General features: G+C 37.0%; 1 protein-coding gene across 13 annotated transcripts in view; it reads left to right on the forward strand.

Moving 5' to 3' along the window:
* CHD9 (chromodomain helicase DNA binding protein 9) overlaps positions 1-18,262 on the forward strand; it is a 94,410-nt gene extending 76,148 nt beyond the window's left edge. For 7 of the 13 annotated variants that reach the window (XM_083851433.1, XM_083851440.1, XM_083851439.1 and 4 more), the window contains 15 exons: positions 123-226; positions 338-455; positions 1,110-1,167; positions 1,481-1,523; positions 1,675-1,894; positions 2,026-2,228; positions 2,501-3,409; positions 5,329-5,492; positions 6,366-6,638; positions 7,459-7,627; positions 8,465-8,604; positions 9,094-9,315; positions 10,086-10,214; positions 12,473-12,577; positions 14,804-18,262. In XM_083851433.1, coding sequence (XP_083707559.1) covers positions 123-226; positions 338-455; positions 1,110-1,167; positions 1,481-1,523; positions 1,675-1,894; positions 2,026-2,228; positions 2,501-3,409; positions 5,329-5,492; positions 6,366-6,638; positions 7,459-7,627; positions 8,465-8,604; positions 9,094-9,315; positions 10,086-10,214; positions 12,473-12,577; positions 14,804-15,667 — 3,721 coding nt within the window. In that variant the 3' untranslated portion in view covers positions 15,668-18,262. Of the gene's footprint in view, positions 1-122; positions 227-337; positions 456-1,109; positions 1,168-1,480; positions 1,524-1,674; positions 1,895-2,025; positions 2,229-2,500; positions 3,410-5,328; positions 5,493-6,365; positions 6,639-6,662; positions 6,748-7,458; positions 7,628-8,464; positions 8,605-9,093; positions 9,316-10,085; positions 10,215-12,472; positions 12,578-14,803 lie in introns of those variants that run through there. The other 6 variants (XM_083851443.1, XM_083851435.1, XM_083851442.1 and 3 more) reach the window with 5 other exon arrangements.
* Positions 18,263-20,665: the final 2,403 nt, after the last annotated feature.

Genomic DNA, 20,665 nt, shown 5'->3' on the forward strand with positions numbered 1-20,665 from the left:
TGGTACGTGGGTCTTTGAAAAGAGAAGTTTGAAAACCTTCCATAACGTACAAATTCCAAATTAAAAATGTACTTCTGCCTCTGAATATTACTGATGTTGATGCTGTTGGTGATTCTCCGTAGTGAAATTGATGTTTGGGTCCCTGAGCCAGATCACTCAGAAGTTCCTGCTGAGTGGTGGGATGCAGATGCAGATAAATCCCTTCTAATTGGAGTTTTTAAACATGGTGAGTAATATGAATGACTGCATATGTACTTCCCCACCCCTCAATATCAACTTCTACCTCTTTTCTTTTATAGTTTACTTTAAAAGATGACTTTGTGCCACTTTTTTATAGGTTATGAAAAATACAACACTATCAGAGCAGACCCAGCACTGTGCTTCTTGGAAAGGGTTGGCAAGCCAGATGATAAAGCGGTTGCTGCTGAGCAGAGAGCAAATGATTATATTGATGGGTAGGAGTGCTTCAAACTGAGCATGAATGTTTTAAGGGCTTAAAGTAAACAAGACTCAATTTGTGTGTGTTGTACTTTGTTCTCCTCTTAACTAGCTTTACGCTAGTTCGATGTCATTGTTGTGAAGAACAATACTTTGAGCAGAGTTAGAAGTGTGACAAAACAATTTAAATATCTGGGATTTCACAGTTAAGGGAGAAATACATCAACTTTATGTTAAAAGGGTTGTGCCTTGTGTTGCTACTTCAGAAATATTACATGCTGAAGTGTACAAGCCTTCAGAGGCTGAATACTACAGAACTATTTAACTTGATTTTAGGTTGGTCACCTTGGTGTGTTTTCTTGTGTAGTTAACCAGTGACACCAGTAGATCACTTTGAGTATTACTGGATAACTTCTGAAAGAGAGAACTTCCTTTACTCTTGCTTCATCAGTGATATTAGTAATTTTGCTCAAAAAGAATATGAGTGAGGCAGTAAATGGGAGAGTGGGGCAGGATTCAAGCAAAAGTTGTTATGAAATATTTTCCTTGTTTCAAATATAAAATTAAACACAGTGTATGTAACTAAATTGAAATGGGTTCTGCTTGATTTGAAAGAGTGTAAGGTCTTCCTAAATATTATTAAAACGTGTTTTGTGTTGAAACTTTAACAGGGATGTAGAAGATCCGGAATATAAACCAGCACCAGCAATGTTTAAAGATGACATAGAGGTATAACAGGCATTTATTAATAGCTACTTTTAACACACTTAGAAAGTAACACTTCCATCTTTTTATTGAGCAAATAATTACATTTTTCTATGTTTTTCAAAATTGATAGACCTTACTCCATGTTTCTCTGCAGTTGGGGGTGGGGAACAGGAGCAATTTACTGTGTAATTCTGTTGTGTGCCTTGTTAGCTGCCTGTCCATAATGCACGTTACTCTTGTTCGTCATATTTGTAAATTGTCTACAAGAAGTGCATTTTACCTAAATCCTTGGAGAAGGATACATTTATTTTGTTTCACTGTTGTTTTTCTACAGGATGATATTTCATCTCCGGGTGATTTGGTAATAGCAGATGGAGGTAAATACATAGAACTTGAAATCGGCACCTTATTTTTGGTTGTTTAATTCCCCTGACTTAACTAAAACTTGTTGACATTGCCTTGTGTAGACCCATGGAGGCGAGCAACAATTAATTTATTTATTTTTTCTGTGATTTTCTTTTAATATAGATGGACAAATGATGGAAGGAGACAAAATCTATTGGCCCACCCAGTCTGCCTTAACAACACGTCTTCGACGCCTAATAACAGCTTATCAACGAACGAGTAAAAATAGGCAGGCCCAGCAGATCCAGCCAGCATTCCCAATACAAACTAGTATGATGCAGCCTCCATACGAAGAAGCTGCTCTAAACCCAAAGATGGCTGCTAAGATAGAAAGACAGCAAAGGTATGTGCATTATAGAAATACAAATGTTTATGCATACTTATTTAAAAATATATATATAGAGAGAAATAATTGCTAGCCACATGATATAGTGAAGAAAATTACAGATTTTTTTTTTTTGCTTGGTGGTGAAGGTGGACAAGAAGAGAAGAAGCTGATTTCTACAGAGTTGTGTCCACATTTGGAGTGGTATTTGATCCTGAACGGGGACGATTTGATTGGACCAAATTTAGAGCAATGGCTAGGCTACATAAGAAAACTGATGAGAGCTTAGAAAAGTACCTGTATGCTTTTATGTCAATGTGCAGGAGGGTCTGTCGTCTCCCCTCAAAAGAAGGTGGGTGTATATATTTTTATCTTTAGTTTTCTCTTTACTTTTTATTTAAAGTGTTTTTCTTGATTATTGCCTTCCTTGTTCGTGTGTTCTGAAATAAAAATGGGGGTGAAGAAAATTAGTAAAGATCTTAAGTGAAGTGTAAAATTATAACCTTATAATGGGGGAACATAACTGATTGAAGCCATCTACTTCTAGTATTGCTTTGCAGTGGTTGTTTTTGTTTAGTTTTGTTTTTTTTGCCAGATTCTCATCTTTGTTTTGTTTTAAAACAGAACTCGTAGACCCAAACATTTTTATCCAGCCAATTACAGAGGAGCGTGCTTCCCGGACTTTGTATCGCATTGAGCTCCTAAGGAAGGTGCGAGAACAGGCCCTTAGACACCCCCAGCTGTTTGAGCGACTAAAGCTATGTCAGCCAAACCCAGACTTACCTGTCTGGTGGGAGTGTGGGACTCACGACAGGGATTTGCTTATTGGAGCTGCTAAACATGGAGTTAGCAGGACAGATTATCATATCCTTCGTGATCCTGAACTGTCATTTATGTCTGCCCAGAGGAACTATAGTCAGAACAAAGTGGCGCTCTCAAGGACTTCTACTCCGCTCTTGCATCAGTACCAGATGGCATTAGCTGCTTCTCCTCTTACACCGCAGTCAAGATTTCCAGACGCTAAAGTGAATGCTCTCGAGGATGCAAAAGTTAAAAATGAAAATCTGAAAGAGGATGCTCAGTCTTCTGGAGAGGAATCTATGTCTACAGAGGAGACCCAGATGATAATGAAATCTGAACCTCTGAGTCCAAAAAACGGCACACCAGTACAAAATACAGACCACAGACCTAGTGTGAAGACTGAAACAGACAGGCGCATGGTGTCAGCAAGGACAGAGCCTCTAACTCCAAACCCAGCTTCCAAAAAACAGAGAGTCAGCAAAAGGGGATCTGACTCTAGCTCTGACTCAGACTCTGACTCAGATAGATCATCCTGTTCTTCCAGGTCATCTTCGTCATCCTCTTCGTCTTCCTCATCTTGTTCACACTCTCGATCAGGCTCTAGCTCTTCTTCATCTTCATCTTGTTCTTCAGCATCTTCATCCTCATCATCTTCATCCTCCTCCTCCTCATCGTCGTCATCATCATCGTCTGAAGAGAGTGATAGTGATGAAGAGGAGGCACAAAAACGTGGTATGTTGGTAGTCTTATTTCTGAACCACAATTTTTAAATTGAACACATTTATTCCTAATGGAAGAATGTCCAAAAAAGGTTACTGCATCCCAGAAAAGTAAACGTAAACAGTTTTGCTTGATTTGAAGTGAGTCGAAAGAATTTCAAGAAGAGAGCTTTTGCTTTGCTTTTTATCAGTGCTTTGGGTGAGGTAGTTGGTTTTGCTTTTTTTTTCTTCTCCAGTCTTGCTTTCCTGTATGTGTAGCTTCCTCACTGTGCTTTCAGGAAATCTGCAAGTGTCCTTCTGTACAAGTTTGTGTTGTAAGCTGCTTTTTCTTGAAAGCTAGAGGTGGCCTAGCAGTGTACTTGTGCTGAAAAATTTCAAACACCTAAATACGTACTTCAAAACTGCAGTGATTATAGAGTATAGGACCAAAGAACCCATTGAGACGCTTCTGGAAGGTTCAAAGTAAAAAACAAAAGCCTCTGATCAGTGAAGTGATTTAAAATGTGCACTAAGCCAACCAATCATTATTTGAAACATTCCTTACTTTTAGATACTCTGACCTGTACTTGACTTTTGCCTTGTTCAGACTCAGAATGTGGCAATATTTCTCTGCTCTGTGATAATAAATGGTAGTAGAAAAGTGAAGAGAGTGAAGTTAAGCAGTGGCATTACAGCATGACTAAATAAGCTGACTTTTTTCCCGATACCTCAAAAGGAAATATTTAATCAGATGGATCCTGTTGTCTGTGAAAATGACAGATAGAAACCTTAGGGTTAATTTACTGGGAAAAGTGGGCAAGTTAAATGCCTCTTAGGCAAAATGATTAAGATGCTGCTCCGTGTAGCAGTGGGAGGACATGTTCAAAGGAAACAGCTGTATGAAAAAAATAAAAAAAGTGAGAGAAAAGGAAAGCTTACGTGACTTCGATCTTCAGTTCTAGATGGTGGATACCATAACATGTGCTACAAGTCAAAATATTAGCCTTGCTTTCTGCCAGCTCGGTCTGTTTATGCAAGTAATTGTGCCATCCTCAGATGTGCAAAATCTTATAAATCAGTCAGCCTTCCTTTCTGTGGCTATTTTACTGTAACTTGGTATTGAAGAGATTGGCAAATGCTGGAAAGCTTCTCTGAAATTCATCTGTGCTTTCAGTTTTAGGCCCAGTTTTTGCGTCATATATTGTATGGCGGAACCTTTGGTGTACTTTCCATACTTGAAACATATTTTGAGAGAGTAAAATAATATCAGGTCACTGAATACATAGCTATTGCTAAGGACCGATACGAGTTCAGTAGAATTATCCTGCTCTTTTTGCTGACGTAGTAGTTACCTTGTTAGGCAGCACGTTTTTTCCAGTTTGACTGTTTCCCTGTGACATAGTGAAACTTGTATTGTGAGACAGAAGCAAAAGTAAAATAAAGATGAAGAGAGAAATATAAGAAAGTTAGGGGACACACCTAAAAGTTATTTATGCAGAGGTGCATTTTCAATATGAGTAAATTAGAACATCCAATGTTCCATCTAGTAAATGAAATGGCAGTTTTAAAAGTAGTTTCCCAATAGATATGCCACACTCTGGTAGTAGACACCTTTCTTTTCAATCTAATTCTGTATTTTAATATGCTTACCTGTAAACGAAGTACTAATTTTAAAGTAAACAAGGACTTCCTATCAGCTTACCCTGTAGCATGCCCATTTTCAAATATCTCAAGTTCGACATGTTAAGCTCTCAAATAATTAACAGAAATATATGGAATTTACATGCCTAGAAAAGGGTCATCAGTCACACTGAAAAAACTCGCAAATTAATTCTTCAGTATAATTTTGAGTTTGGACTTACTTTGAACATCTTGTGTTGTTTACCTGAGCCTCTTACAGTGAGCCTGTTTTTTTAACTTACAACATCAAGTGATTTTAGTGGTTTTATTTAGCAGAAGGAACCGCTCATATAAAAGCATATGATGAAGAAAGTGTAGCTTCTCTGAGTACAACGCAAGATGAGACGCAAGACAGTTTCCAGATGAACAATGGGACACCAAATTCCAGTTACCTCCTACAAGGTGGCTACATGTTGGCAGCATCCTATTGGCCAAAGGCAAGTTTATCGTACTACTTTGAAAATCAAGGTTATACGGGAAGGTGGGCTGTGACATTAGTATTCAATTAAATATGCTAACACCACATCACAGAAGATCTCGGGGGGGGGGGGGGGACACGACAATTGACTTCAGGGTAAATTATAGTAAAACTGCAGTTAAGCAGTTTATGCATCAGTTGTAAAGCTGTATCTGTACGTGAGAGAACATTCATGTGGCAAGCAAAATTTGAAAGAAAGCGTATGTTGGATGTACATGAGATAAATGATCAGGTATTGGAATTTTAAGTCAGCGATTGTACTCTTCAGAGTAGTTCAAAAGTATGTCAAGAGTGAAGTAGAGCAAGAAATCAATTATGCTACATGTTAGAAACTATTTTATTTAGGGATATCAGGCACCTTCCGCTACATTGTAAAATCCTGGTAAAATTCTGAAGTTGTGCTGAAGTATAGACTAGGTGAGGCAGTGATCTAATACAGCTCTCATGTTAGAATTTTTACTGTGTGATTCTGTATGTTGAAATAGTCCAGTATACATTGGAAAGATAATAGTACTAACGGACTGTAAATTCATTTTCTTTGAAATAAGTACTGAATAGTTTTAAGCTTTTCAGTTGCATCCAAATTTCTATGACTGACATAACTAAGTTAAATTCTGTGGTTGATTGTTTGCTTTTCAGTCTTCCACAATATATTTTTTCATTTGAGCATTACGTGCTTTTTTAGCTGTTTTTCAATAGTCAGAGAGAAGATCCATGTGATTTGATTCATAGTTAGGAAGTTCACAGAGTAGTTTGTTACATACTACATAAATGTAATGTATGCAGTGTCACTAAGCATTACACTTATAAAAATACTTTCTCTGTTTTTCAGGATCGAGTTATGATTAACCGGCTCGATAGTATTTGTCAAACAGTGTTGAAAGGTAAATGGCCTTCAGCAAGAAGGAACTATGACAGCAATACGGTGGCATCTTTCTACACAACCAAGCTTCTGGATAGTCCGGGTGCAGCTGCAGATTACAGTGAGCCCAGTGCACCAACACCCCCTCTTGCAGGTGTTAAAGAAGAATATGATCAGTCACCACAGATGTCAAAGGTGAAGAAGCATGTACGAGAAAAGGAGTTTACAGTGAAAATCAATGACGTATGTTTATTTTTATTGCCCTAGGACCTGATTGCGATTGCGGTGTGCGGCATGCTTTACCTGCAAGTGGCTGCCTGCTCTTATTCTCACTTCCTTCACACACTTGTTTGTGGGTATTTGGGTCTGCTTCTTCTGAGGTTTTTGGGTTTTTTTCATTGTTGGTTTTAATTTTCATAAAACTCTGGAGGGGAATCACCATTATTTCCCTCTTTGAATTTAAATTTTGCTGTTATATTGCTTCTTCAGACAGCCTGTTTTATGCATTTCCTTAAAAACTGGGTTAATAATAAACGGTATTTCTGTTTGGCTTTTTTGAACATTTCAGCATATCCTATTCAGCAAATAGTTTTTTTTTCATGGCCTTTTAGAGAGTTACAGGTACGTTTTCAAGTTAAAAAGTAGGCAAGAAGCTTCAAACATTTTTCTTACCTATGTTCTGTGACCCGTTGGTAGCATGTAAAAAATATACGAAACTTTTCTCTTGCAATTGGATTTGTCACTTGTTTAGGACAAGATCAGGTAGGCAGCTGTTTAGTGTCTAGATTTTTCAATTAGGATGTTATATAAGGATGTTATATAATTTATATTCTTAGAGGCAATTCCATGAAATTTCCAGTCAGTTTCCTTTACATGGAGGAGAATCAAGACTAATTTTAAGGTCTAATATAAGTTTTTTGTTCTTCTTCAACTCCTCTGGAGTAGCTGTTTGTATTCTCATACAAACTGAAACTCATACAACAAAAATCCTGATTATGAAGGATTATGAAGTAGTCGTTCTGCTTCAGAAGAGACTCTTCTAACCCTGGGATTTATTTAACAGGAAGGTGGTTTGAAATTGACTTTTCAGAAGCAGGGACTGTCTCAGAAAAGGCCATTTGAAAGCGAGGAAGGTGCATTGGGACAGCAGCAATACCTGGCTCGGCTACGTGAACTCCAGAACGCTTCAGAAACCAGCCTCGTCAACTTCCCCAAATCACTTCCTGAATCGGGTATATACTGTGAATTCCTAAAATGTCGGAGGACATGAGGATTAGTAATAAGTCTTTTCTTCTGTGTTCTTCTGTTAAACTCCATGTGTATAGGCAGTGGAGAGAGATGTTGGCGGTGTTATTTGCTCTAAACTGCCATTTAGGGGAATTCTGTGCAGTGTGTTAGGGAATCTGGGCACCTGAGTTAGGATATTGGACCATGAGTACTCTCACAGTGTCAGTTATTGTAGAATTCATTTATTAGAAGGATGCCATCTTGCATTTTAAACACCCCCACAAGAAGATCTTAGTAATTATAAAGCTCATCAGTCTCCACTGTAAATAATGAGTTTAAATTACAGCTTATTAGGGCTAGTTTGGAAGTAAAGATGAAGAGTTCTACACTTATGCCTGTGTTGTCTTTGCACTCTTCGTATTCTTGCCTGTGTCTCATGTAATGAAACAGTGGAAGACAGTAGTCTAGAAAAAGGTTTGTGGCTTACAGCCAGAAACTCATAGCTTATTTTCGTAACAGTAAGTGTACATGGCTAATTTAAAAAGCATTTGAATTTAGCAGTTAAAATTTGGATTAAAATATTTGTAGTATGGAATTGGGTGCTTGCGTTAGGCCAGATTCTGATGAAATGGCTGTAATTGAATGCATGCTTATGCATATTAAAACATCTCCTTCGAAAACACCATTCTTAGCTTTCATTTTCTGCTAGATATATTACATGTAGAAATTATCTGCACTAGCACAACTTCAATTTTATTTCCTTTTTTTCTTTTAATTCTGAAGTATTTCTTGTTATAAACAATTTAAGCATCGACATTAATTTTGCTGTGTAATTTCATTAGGTACTTCCAGTCACTTAACAGCCAGCGCCAATGGAGTGATAGTTGACAGTCAGCCTGCAGTCAAAAAGAGAAGAGGAAGAAGGAAGAATGTGGAAGGAGTTGATGTCCTCTTTATAAATACAAATAAGCAGCCTAACCATGTAAGTAAACTCCATTCTGTATCCAAAATAAGGCCTAGATTACTGTTAATTCCTTACCTGAGTGTAACTGGTTGTCAACATTCAGTGAAAAATTAATTACTTGGCTGTTTTTTTCTGAAACTGTTCATTGGATGCATATAACTACACAAATAAGAACTGGTGGAGTTTCACTAAAATATTAGAAACATTACAATATCAGTAATTTTTTAAGAGTCTAGTTTTGATAAGCTGTAACTACCAGTGTATTATTAAAAACTTGATATTTGTCTTAGCAACACCTTCTGATGTTACACATGTTCACGTGTTACGGCACCTGATCTTACAGGGATTTAAAGGGAGCTTATCTTTATGCACCTAATTAGTCTCCCCAAGTCCTTGAGTTTGTGCGTAATGGTCTGCAGGACTGCAGCCTTCATTGTATCATACATGAAATAATCGTGATGGTTTGCTTTCTATGGAGAACTAGTCAAATGTTTTGAATTTCTCCAGGTTAATCCAGGTATTAACTCCTGCCAAGTTGCTGCAGGAATAAACCCAGCACTCACCTACACACAGTCACAAGGCGTGCTTGATGCAGAGAGTCCAGTTCCTGTTATTAACCTAAAAGATGGAACAAGGCTTGCAGGTGATGATGCCCCCAAAAGAAAAGATTTAGAAAGGTGGCTGAAAGAACATCCTGGCTATGTTGAAGATTTAGGAGCTTGTATTCCTGTGAGTATTCCTTTCAGCTCTACTTCAGCGAAACAACAAAACATTTCTCATAAAATACATTTCAATTGGTATTGCATGTTTCATGGAATTACTCTTTCTTTCTTTGTTCTTTTTTGTTGTTTAGGAAAGAAAATGTCTGTTTTTTCTTATACATTTGAGCTCTACAAGCCTTTCATTTATTTCCCTTCCTTCCAAATATAATTGCTAAGAAAAGTAATACTAAACAAAGAGATTTAATCCTTGTATAGTTGTACATAGGATTTAAAAAATTATCTAAGATAAGAAACCTAATGAGCTAATCAATATCATAGTAATATGAGAAATTATGGGAGCAGAAAACATGTAGCAGCATAGTTAGTGATGTGCAAGAGGGGTTAGACTTTACTGTGGGATGTGCCCTCTATCTATGTTACAGGGGTATGGTAGTGATCTTTATGTGGGCATGATTTTTCTCAAGTTACTTCTGAATTGAGATTTGTTAATGTTGCACAGAATGCATGAAGTCTTATTTATGACATCTTGAATAACAGCCTTATTTCTTCAGAAAGATGTTATAATACAAAAAGAAACAGCATCTGTGCTAGTTAAAACACTGAAAACTGAAAAAATATCAAAAAACAATGGGTAGAAGCTGTTTCCTGGTCTTCTCATTACATAGTTGTGATTTGTAAATGAATACTGTTGTTAACATGTTTCTGAAATTAATTTTTACCATTTTTTTAAACAGTTATGTCAGAAACATAATTTTTTTTGTAATTTCTTTATAATAGAGGACACAGCTGCATGATGGGAGGCCCAAACAAAAAAGACATCGTTGTCGAAACCCTAATAAACTGGATGTTAATAGTTTGACTGGTGAAGAACGTGTTCAGCTCATAAATAGAAGAAATGCAAGAAAGGTATTCATATTGCTGTTCTCATTCGTATGTTCCCCAAATGAAAAGTTATCTGAAATTAAGTCTAGTATTTTATCAAGTGTAACTCGATGTACAAATTAAAGGTTTTCTGCTAGGGGTTTGGCGCAGAACAAGAACGTTGATCACAATCTTCTAGTAAGCATTTTATGACCATGAAAACATAGATACTGCTAGATACTGCTAGAAATTTACCTTGTGGTTAATGTTGAGAGCGAATTGAACACTCGATATATTGCAGTATTTGTGCCATTGACTAACACAGAGGCATGGCCACTGAAATCTTTTGTTCTGTTTGTAAAAATGACTCGTTGTACCTCACTATTTCAGTTTAACTGTTGGACTTGTTACAGAAACTTTTTTCAGGGAAAGTTCTTAGTCTCTATATAATCTTAATTTACTTGAAGACTAGCAGCAAAGACAATGCTTTTAAAAAGGACCTGTTTTTAAATTTGACATTTTTTTTAGTGTAATTCTTTGTATGTTCTAATCAAATAGCAGCATTCTCAGAAATGCTAAATTCTGGGCATGCCATCTCATTTTTACATGATTACTTTTCAAAAGATTAAAAGTAGATTGGTACTGCATCTCTCATAGGATCTTGTCCATTGGTGTTGCTTAAATCCTGTGTACTGGATCATTTTGCATTTTTTCTTTATTTTTGTTGTTATCTCTGCCATTCAGCCTTTATGGGTCACCAGTATACATGCATTGTACATCAAATTGCTAGGTTATGATCAGGGGATCAAAAGTAGTGGTTGTTGGGTTTTTTGGTCTAAAATCTGAACAGTGGAAGATGGGAAGCCAGTTGCTGAATACAAGTTTTCAGATATATGAATATACGGTCAAAGTTCAAAAGATGTAATGCATTTGAATGTGCTTTGGGGAAGGCAAAAAGGCCATACTCAAGAAAAGCATATAGAACATTCCTGTTATTTATGGAATGAATTTAGATACTTGGGATGGTGTCTTTGAGAGTCAATGTAGTACTAAAGCAGCAATCCAGGGAGAGTCTTCGAGGTGTTGATTGCAACACCTTCTGGAGCATTTTCTCTTGTGATGCTGCCAGTTTCTGTTAGAGAGTAGTTGCAAGGAAAGCAGTTTTTTTTATTATTATTATTTTTTAATGCTGCCATTAAGGTCAGAAGCTTTGTGCATCTGTAGAGGCAAGTGAGGCAGAGCTTGAGTCTTTAATCTCTTCCATGCATTGGGATAGCTACTCTGAAGAGGAACATCTATGGTTGCTAGTTTTGTGAAAAACACTTCTCTATAGTAAGTCGTGCCCTGAGGAATCTTCAAAGTTGATGACTGACAAATGAGGGATTTGGTCTTTGCTTGCTGTAAGAGCCTATGCTTTCATGATGGCTTTTTTCTTATATTTCCACACCCAAGTTGAGACAGTCTTCCTCTGTTACCTTATTACTCTGTTTCCCCAGTTATAACCTGCCACCAACTTCTTTGCATCACTGAACTCTCCAAACTATTGTCTCATTTTCTTTTCTTAATTACATATTTAGTACCATGGGGTGGGAGGACCATAAGTAGTAGCCTAGGAAATGTGAATTTAAGCTGAAGTTTATAGACAAAGCTGAATAGATGCTGCAGTTCTTTTCCCTCTTTCAGCCATTTCTTCTTTCTTTCTGGATCATAAAACAGAATCGTAAAATAATATGGATCTGAGTAATACTTCCGGTTAATTTGAAAGCTTACTTCCTTGCTTATATGATTTTATTACGACATGCTGTCTAGCAGTCTTAACTCAAAAGTGACCTTTGCGTGGAAAAAAATACAAGAACGTCACAAGAGAAACAGCCTCCCGATGGAAGTATTTTAGAAGCTGACTGAGATAAGAGTGATTTAGTGAATAGATGAAAAGGTGAACAAATGAGATTATAGCTACAAACTTGGTATTACTTGGTCACTATTTTCTATTCATACTGTTGCTCTTTGATTCGTTACATGTCTAAATTTCTTGATGTTTAACATAGTATGAATGTTAGATACTGAAGTTGTGGCATATGAGTGTAATAGAGGAGTTAGGGCTTAGGTTGAGAACAAGTCAGGAGTATCTCACATATACCAACAGAAATCAATTAAACCCTATGCTATACTTAGTGATAATTGTAAGACTATATGTGTGTTAGTATATGAAAGACAAAAATGAAACAGTGTCAGTTATGGCTGTTGCCTTTTTTTCTTATCAGAAGAGAAATATTCACTAACTTCTCTGTTCTGTTTCTCAGGTGGGGGGTGCATTTGCTCCCCCTCTGAAGGATTTGTGCAGGTTCTTGAAAGAAAATCCAGAGTATGGAGTGGCTCCTGAGTGGGGAGATGTTGTAAAACAGTCTGTGAGTATTTGCAAAATGAGATATCTGTGACATGGGGGGGAAGGCAAGGTTTTCATTTCTGGTACTAAATTGTATTAAATTTGGAATATGAGTCAGTGTTAGCTTTTTTTCAGCCAGCTCGGTTCCCTAAAGTGGTTTGCTGGCACAGCTGTGAGTAGGCGGAAGAGAAGGGACAGTAACTGGCAACCCCAAATTAGAGATTTGGTTGAAGGTGCTATAATGCTGTGACTACTTCATCTCATAAACGTTGCCTTGAAGGCTTTAAAAAAGGTACTAGCCCTCAGAACAGTTTCTTACCCTTAGAGTCAGAACGATAAGTATGATTTTAAATATTTACTTTTTAGCCAACTTACTTTTAGTTTTAAGAGGTCAATATCACCAATCAAAATGTAAATCAAGTATTAATAAAAATATTTTGTACTACTTAGGATTTCTGACTTAAAGGTTTTATTTTTAGCTGGAAACTAATGTTGAAATTCCAGTGGAGGGACCAATGTTAATATGTTATTATATTGTTAGGAATAGGTTTGCACAACAACTTAAGAGTTTGCCTGCGCATTCCTTCTGTATGGATTATCAACCAAGTTAGGGGTAAAAATAGTACCTTCCCTGGTAATCCTCACTAAGTTTCTTGCTAGTAGCAAGATTTAGTGAGTAGCTTTTTCCTAGATGCTTCAAAGGGGTGCATCTAAGTGTGTGTCCTCACATTTGCAGGCATGTGTGTGCTTCCATGCATATTTGTATACATACACTGTGTTGCGTTTAGACCATGGCTAATAAAAAGCTTACAGAACTACATGCATTTGTAGACAGGATTTGTACATGTTTACATCCATCAAATAACTGTGCACCTGACTGATAAGTTACATGCCTTGCAACCATAGATATAGAAACAAATCTCTGAGAATGATTCCAAGGTTAAACAGCTTTGTTTTCAATCATTAGGGACCAGTATGAAAAAACTGCTAGAGAAGAAATAATACATGTTTATGTAGCAATAATAAAAACTCTGATTTATTAAAAACGAACACACCAGAAATTTCAGAGGTTTTGTTTGAGGTTTGCATTTAGTTAAATTTCAAACAAGAAAGTTTTTCGATAAACTTACTTTGTCTGTTTCCAATGAAACAACAGGTATGAATTCTCATTATGGGAACTATTAAATAGCTGATCTCTCTTCCCTTGTAAGTGCCATGGATTCAAGTATGCCATATGGTTCTGAGTTCACTGCGTGTTTGCCTTGAAGATAAAGACTAGTCTTTCTGTGAAAAAGTCTTAAATACCTGTTTGTCCAGTACCCTTGTGGGGACATGGTGGTAGAAAAAATGTATCTAGAGAGAGGATTAGATTGCAACAAATATAGATATAAGTAACAGCAGAATTACTTTTAGAATTTCATACTGTGCCACAGGACGGAAGAACAGTGTGAGTTCTGAATTCCTCTAGATGTAGTAGACTAGTTTAAATTAGAGAAATTTTCTGGGGGGGAAAAAAAAGCTGTTTTATTATGGAGATGATTAATAATTGATCATATGGTTGCCATTTTAAAGAGAAATTTTCAGAACAATGCATTTCAAAGAGAACATTAGCACACATAGTAGTTCTTCCATCATTAGGTAGGAGGGCTTGCAGAGGTGAAGCAAATAGTATGCAAACCTTAAAAAAAAGTGGTCTGAGTTCCATTTTAATAGAATTGAATGAGAGTCTTTATTCTTAAGTTTATGGATAAGATGAAATATATAGACATTAAACAGACACTGGCAACAATAAAAAGGACTTGGAGGTTGGTCTGTGTGCAGTCACATGTCTATATTTAACCTTAAACTGATTTTTTTAATTAAGCAGTATCAAACTAAGTGATTAGAATGTGATAATATTGCAAAGCAGTGTTATGTTTTAGATCTTGAAATAAGAGTGCTCCTCTAATTAGCTGTATTTGGGTTGATGTGCAAACAAACTTCTGAAGACGAGTTAGCAATGGGTCTGAGAAGACACCTGCTTAGACCTGACTGTAGAAATGGTACTTGAGATGTTTGAGATGTGATAGCACAAAGCCACCATAAATTCCAGTGAGTGGGCAAGAGATCGAGCTGCTGTGCTGACATACTGGAATCATCTTCGACACCGTTACTGTATGCTTGTGGGGTTTTTGTTTTCTGTTTGCTTTGTTTTACTTTTGCATCTTTATGCTGTCAAAACACTGATGATACACAATGTCTCTCGCAGGGATTTCTCCCAGAAGTTATGTTTGACCGTATTCTCACTGGGCCTGTTGTGCGGGAAGAAGTCAGTCGGAGGGGAAGGCGCCCGAAAAGTGAGATTGCTAAGGCAACAGCAGCTGCAGCCGCTGCCACTGCTGCAAGCGTGTCGGTTAACCCTCTGCTAGCTAACGGATTGCTTCCAGGAGTGGATCTGCCTAGTCTTCAGGCCTTACAACAAAACCTGCAAAACCTGCAGTCGCTGCAAGTAACGGCGGGACTAATGGGAATGCCAGCTGGCTTAACTACTGGAGGAGATACCAAGAACATGGCCGCCATGTTCCCCATGCTGCTGTCAGGGATGGCTGGATTACCAAACCTGCTGGGCATGGGAGGACTTCTAACCAAGTCTACGGAATCTATTTCAGAGGATAAAAAGGGAAACGATTCAAAAGAGGCAGATATAAAGAAAGAAAGGACAGAAGACCAAAATACAGATACTGGTGGTGAAAACTCTGTTTCGAGCTCTCCTTCGACATCCTCTGCTGCTGCAGCTGCCAATCCTCTCTCTCTTAACCCATTACTTTTGTCCAACATACTTTATCCAGGGATGCTTCTCACTCCAGGCCTTAATCTTCATATCCCAGCTTTGTCTCAGTCTAATATTTTTGATGTACAAAACAGTGAAAGTAATGACACAGGCTCAGCCAAGCCCACAGAAGAAAAGGAGGAAAATTCTAGGGTTAGAGATCAGGAAGACAAAGGGGGAACAGAGCCAAGCTCTCACAACGAAAACAGCACAGATGAGGGTTCAGAGAAAGCAGATGCTTCATCTGGATCTGATAGTACATCGTCTTCATCTGAGGATTCAGATTCTAGTGATGAAGACTGACCCCAGACTCTGCACTTAAATTATGAACTGATTTTGAATTTATTCTTTAATTATTTCATTGTAAATAACCCAGTGTTGAGTGCATCAATGATTTACTGACCGAACATTTCAGTATTTGTTTAGAAGTGCAAACTGCTTTCAGAGACGTTTTGCATGTAATATTTCTTGAAGTTCATAAGTTTCTGAACTTGTACGTACTATCAAATACACAATGGTGTAAAATTACAACAAAAGGCATTATAATTTTGTTGGGGGGTTAATTTTATGAAAATAATGCTCAAGTAAGAGCTGTATATTTAATATATTTGCAGTGAACACAGAATACTTTATGCATATTATTGATTTAATTTGAATATAGTTTTACAGCCTCCTTGACACTTATAATTTACAGATCAAAACTCAGCAATAATTTGGGCAGCTAATGAATGTCATGAAAGCTGTAGAATCTACATCACCATCCATTGCTTTAATTACATGAAAATGCTCTAGTGTTGTGATGCACTGCTGTTTCCAATTCAGGTACAAGTGTGTTTAAAAAGATAAATTTTTCCCAATCAGCCAATTAAACTGGCTACCTGTTACCTCAGCTGAGTTAGTTTAGGAAGTTTACATTGGTTTCTATTACTTGTTTTCAGGTTTTGTTTTGTTTTCTAAAGACATCCTGTATATCATGTTAAAATCTGAGCTGAGATATGACTGTTGGTGTTTTTTTTCCCCCTGTCATTACAACTGTTCTGTGACAGCAGTAAGGGGGAAATACTAACAAAAACTGTCTTATCTCATGCTACCTGGCACCATATAGATCTATTTAGTTTACACCTTGCAAAGTTTTGGGCTCCCTCTGCAGAATTAAAACTCCCCAAATGAGGAGTAGTTTCCCCAAGACTCAGAAGAGGCAAACTGTCATAAAGTGCCACTGAAAAGACCTTTCAACACTGCATACTTCATGTAAAAATTGTTTGTTTGCTTTGTTTGTGTAGATTTCTATTTGTGTTTTATGTCATAAAACCTCCTGGAGTTACCAGTTAATAATGGTAAATAAAGTATAGATAGTTTTGAACTCCTTTTGAGTTTAAACTTCTCTGCAGATTTAAATCTGACTAAATATTAAATATTACCCCAAACCATTATTGGGATATCACTTCATATGTTATGCTGAGTTACCCACTAAAGAAAAAGCACTTTGAATAGTAAGGAAGATAAATTATTCCTAGAAACAACAGTAACAGGGCATAAAGCATCTGTTGGAAGTCCAAAACCTTAGAACCCTTTACTATATCAAATCTGTCTAATATTTGATGTGTGATCTGATCCTTCCTCCTTCTTAAGCTGCTATTACACTGACACAGTAAAGGCCCAGATTCACATTTACAGAAGATCTGAAGTGACTGAGATTTCAATTGACCTTTGATACATCATTTGCAGTCCAAGAAAAGGCAAGTGTTAAGAGAAAATAGATACAGGTACTAGTAGAAGTCATTGAAAAAGCTTTACAAAGGGATAAATTTAAAAATAAAAACAAAAACTGTATATTTTGATATAGTTCTGTTGCTTGCTTGTACAGTAAAACAACTGTGTTGTTTTTTTTTACCGAGAACTTTACCAATGAAATATAAGTTTCTATGTGCAAAATAACCCCATGATTAGAAGCAGTATTACATGTAATTACACAGCTATACAAGTACCATTTGGATTGTGCTGGTTACATATTTTCCCAAATAGTATTCTGATTTTTGGCCCTTCATGCAGTGTCTTAGCAATAGTGAAAATTAAAAACTGCCAAGAGAAGGGGGTAGCAATTCATCATGGAAAAAAAAAAAAGGAAAGAAAAAAGTATTGCATATTTAATATTTTGCCCTTTGTAATATAGCACTTTTATTTAACTAGGATGCATCTATGAAATAGCCAAAGTTCTACAAACAGTTATTAACTTAGTTTGCTGATGGATTATGTCAACGATACCATCACTTCCCACCCTTACCCCACAAAAGAAATCCTAAATCTTGTGGCTAAAACCTAATTTATATCAGATTTATGAAATAAAGTATTTTCCTAATTATGCTCAAGTGTTTGGTTACCATTCTAGTGATTCTTTCTATGTAATAAGGCAATTACAGTTTCAAGTAATGAAAGGCTGGTACAGACTTGAACATAATGTATTGGGTTTATTTTTAATCAGTTTGAACCAGAAGGGGAAAAATGTCCCACTATCAGCTAGACTATATGCAAATACGGTTGTATAAAGTTAAGGGTTATAAGGAAACCTCAGTAGAATTACACTAATACTGAAGTTAAAATTAAAAGGATATCCAAGGTGATGATAAAGTGTGTGTTGGTAGTTACTAAAAGAACCTTAGCTGTTATTGCCTTGTATTTCTATCCCTTGTTTCAGGCTTCATGATCCAAGTCTTAGTCCAGTTTTTCTTTTGGACATTTGCAATATTTGCCAGTTGTGTTCTGTGTAGTCTGAATTTGCTTTCTGTAGTTGAACAAGCGTCTTAAAAAGTCATTTGTAATTTATTGAATTACTTTCTATGATGTTCTATAGAGCAAATGGAAGTTTAATTATTTTTTATTAAACATATTCTTTGACTACCCATGATGTCAGCCTCAATATATGAAAATAATGCTGTGTAACGATTAAACGTGCATCTCAGAGCAGCAAAAGGTAAGTCTCAGCGTTACGGACTAAACTGAAATTACTCTTTAGACCTTAAAAGTAAAATCAAGCATAGGATGTGTTTTTATTTCAACAGACACAAATATTTTACTTTTGTATAATTTTTCTGGGAATTGGTATGAATCAATTTCCTATAATTCTGTTGTCTTACAAACAAAATGAGCTGCTGTTCCAGCCCTTGAGTTGCTGTGGAAGGAATACATAGTCTAGGTTCTGGTTAGAAATGAGGACGCATCTAATGTTCCTGGGTAAGCGTGTTGGGAGTGGACTATCTTTTTGAATCTTGCTTTTCAAAACCCTGCATTACTCTTTTATGTGTTTACTGAATCTTTTCATTTTGTACACAGCACTTAACTATTTTTCATTTTTTTCCTACAGAGTACAGACACTTTGGAACTTCGGAACACAGATTGTCTCCTGGTTGTCAAGTGCCTGCTTGTTTTTAATGTGTCACTGAACTTGAATTGTGGTATCCTTATTTATTCTACTCTGAATTTTGTCTCCAGATCACGTCTATCCTTCCTAAGCTTCTACTTTTTCAACTGTCTCCACAGGTGATAAAAATGTGTATGTGCTTTGCTCTCATGTTCTCATCCACTTCTTTTCTCCTTTAAAGTTCTGCAGAAAACCCTAATATTTTTTCATTTATTTCTAACAGGCCGATTAGAGAACTGTCACAGACTTGAATAAACAAAAAATAATGTATATTCATAACCCTGTAATTTTGTAATTCAGACATCTTAGTCTGTACAGTAAAATATGAATAGATCTATCTTCAATGAGATTTCCAAGGAACAGAGGGTGTAGGCACGGTATTTAATTTCTTGCGTTCCTCTCAAGTTTTTTTTTTTGAAAACCTATCTGGATACATTGATTTGAGCTATAAGGCTGTTAACAGGTTGTCCCAGACAAATTCCTGTCCTTTTTGTTATATTTTGTCTGAGTAAATTCCTCTCGATGTGTTATTTAGTAATGTATTTTTATATACCCATTTAGATACCCATTTATCTGTGTAAACAGTTTCTGACCTAGTTCTACTATATCCATGAGTATCTTAACATAAGTAAATTGTGTCAGTGTAATGTGGGATTTGCACTGCTGCAGCTGATGAACACTTCAAATTTCACATCTGTATGTTTGCAGGATGTTGGGGTCATGCTGGGATCTGCAGAGGAGAATAATTGCACTGGTGTAGCTGGTAGTGTTCTAGGTAAGGTCTCTTGTGCTTACCCCTTCTTCTGTCACTTCTGCGTGTGGTTTGGAAAATAACGTGTTTGATTCTGTCACTTCTGCAGGGTGGTTTGGAAAATACGTGGGAACCGGATGTCAGATTTGGGGTCAGAATCTTTCACCAGTGCTCACCAAAACTTAGAGCATATGGTCAAGCTTGTTTCAGTTCTCAGAACAGCTTTTGACGTGGTAACTGTTGTCAGCAGCTCTGCTTCATGTTGTTTGATCTGGTCCGCCTCTCAAGTAAATCGGGTGGCTTGGCTACAGCTCAGCTTTTTGCCCCTCTAAGGGAGGGCTTCTAAATCCTGGTTCTAGAAAAAGTGTACATAGAGTGCTTTGTTTTTTCAATGCATCAGCAGTTATAACCTAAATAAGTTGTAATTTCTGCTTTTTAGTTATGAGCGTTTGAGAGTTGTGAGGGGAAGACGTCCTTTTCAAATGGAAGCTGAAATTTTTCATGTAATCGTTGGTCTTCGTTCACTGAGACTTGTTCTAATAAAACATCAAATGCTGTGAGATTTCTGATAACATTCCTCACACTGACAAAAAGACATCACAAGTATCAGGAGAACTGGCTGTGCTGGGACAGTCCCAGGGGGAATAATGGAAGGAAGCCTTCTGTTGATGTTGCTCCCTGCAGTAATACTTCTGAGAGTTTGTCATCTTGGACCTGCCTTGTTAGGACATCAGACCTTGCTTGTTATCTGTCTAGCCTTGTCTGGGGGTCTCCCTAATTTCTCAGGAGGTAAATGTTAGCCAGTCTTCAGAAGTTTGAGTCAGTCTTCTCTATTTGGGGTCAGTACAGCTACAGCCTGTGCATCACTGCAATTGTTGTTTGGCCTCAACATTTGCTACCCATTTCTTGCATTTTGCAAGAAAACTAGTTTCTTAGCCAAGTCACCAGGAGAGGGAAAAAACATGAGGCTGTTTCCCTTATCGTTGTCCAATCCCACTTTGAAAATGTTCACTAGTTGTTCTGTGTTCTGTGATGTGCAGCTGTGTACCTGTGCTCTGGAGTGCCACCTCTCAAGAGCTGAGCTCAGGGCCATGTTCAGCTTGAAGGCAGCAGCTCCCCACTGTGATGGAAG

Source organism: Anser anser (genome assembly GCF_964211835.1).
Source record: "Anser anser genome assembly, chromosome: 11".
Classification (NCBI taxonomy): domain Eukaryota; kingdom Metazoa; phylum Chordata; class Aves; order Anseriformes; family Anatidae; genus Anser; species Anser anser.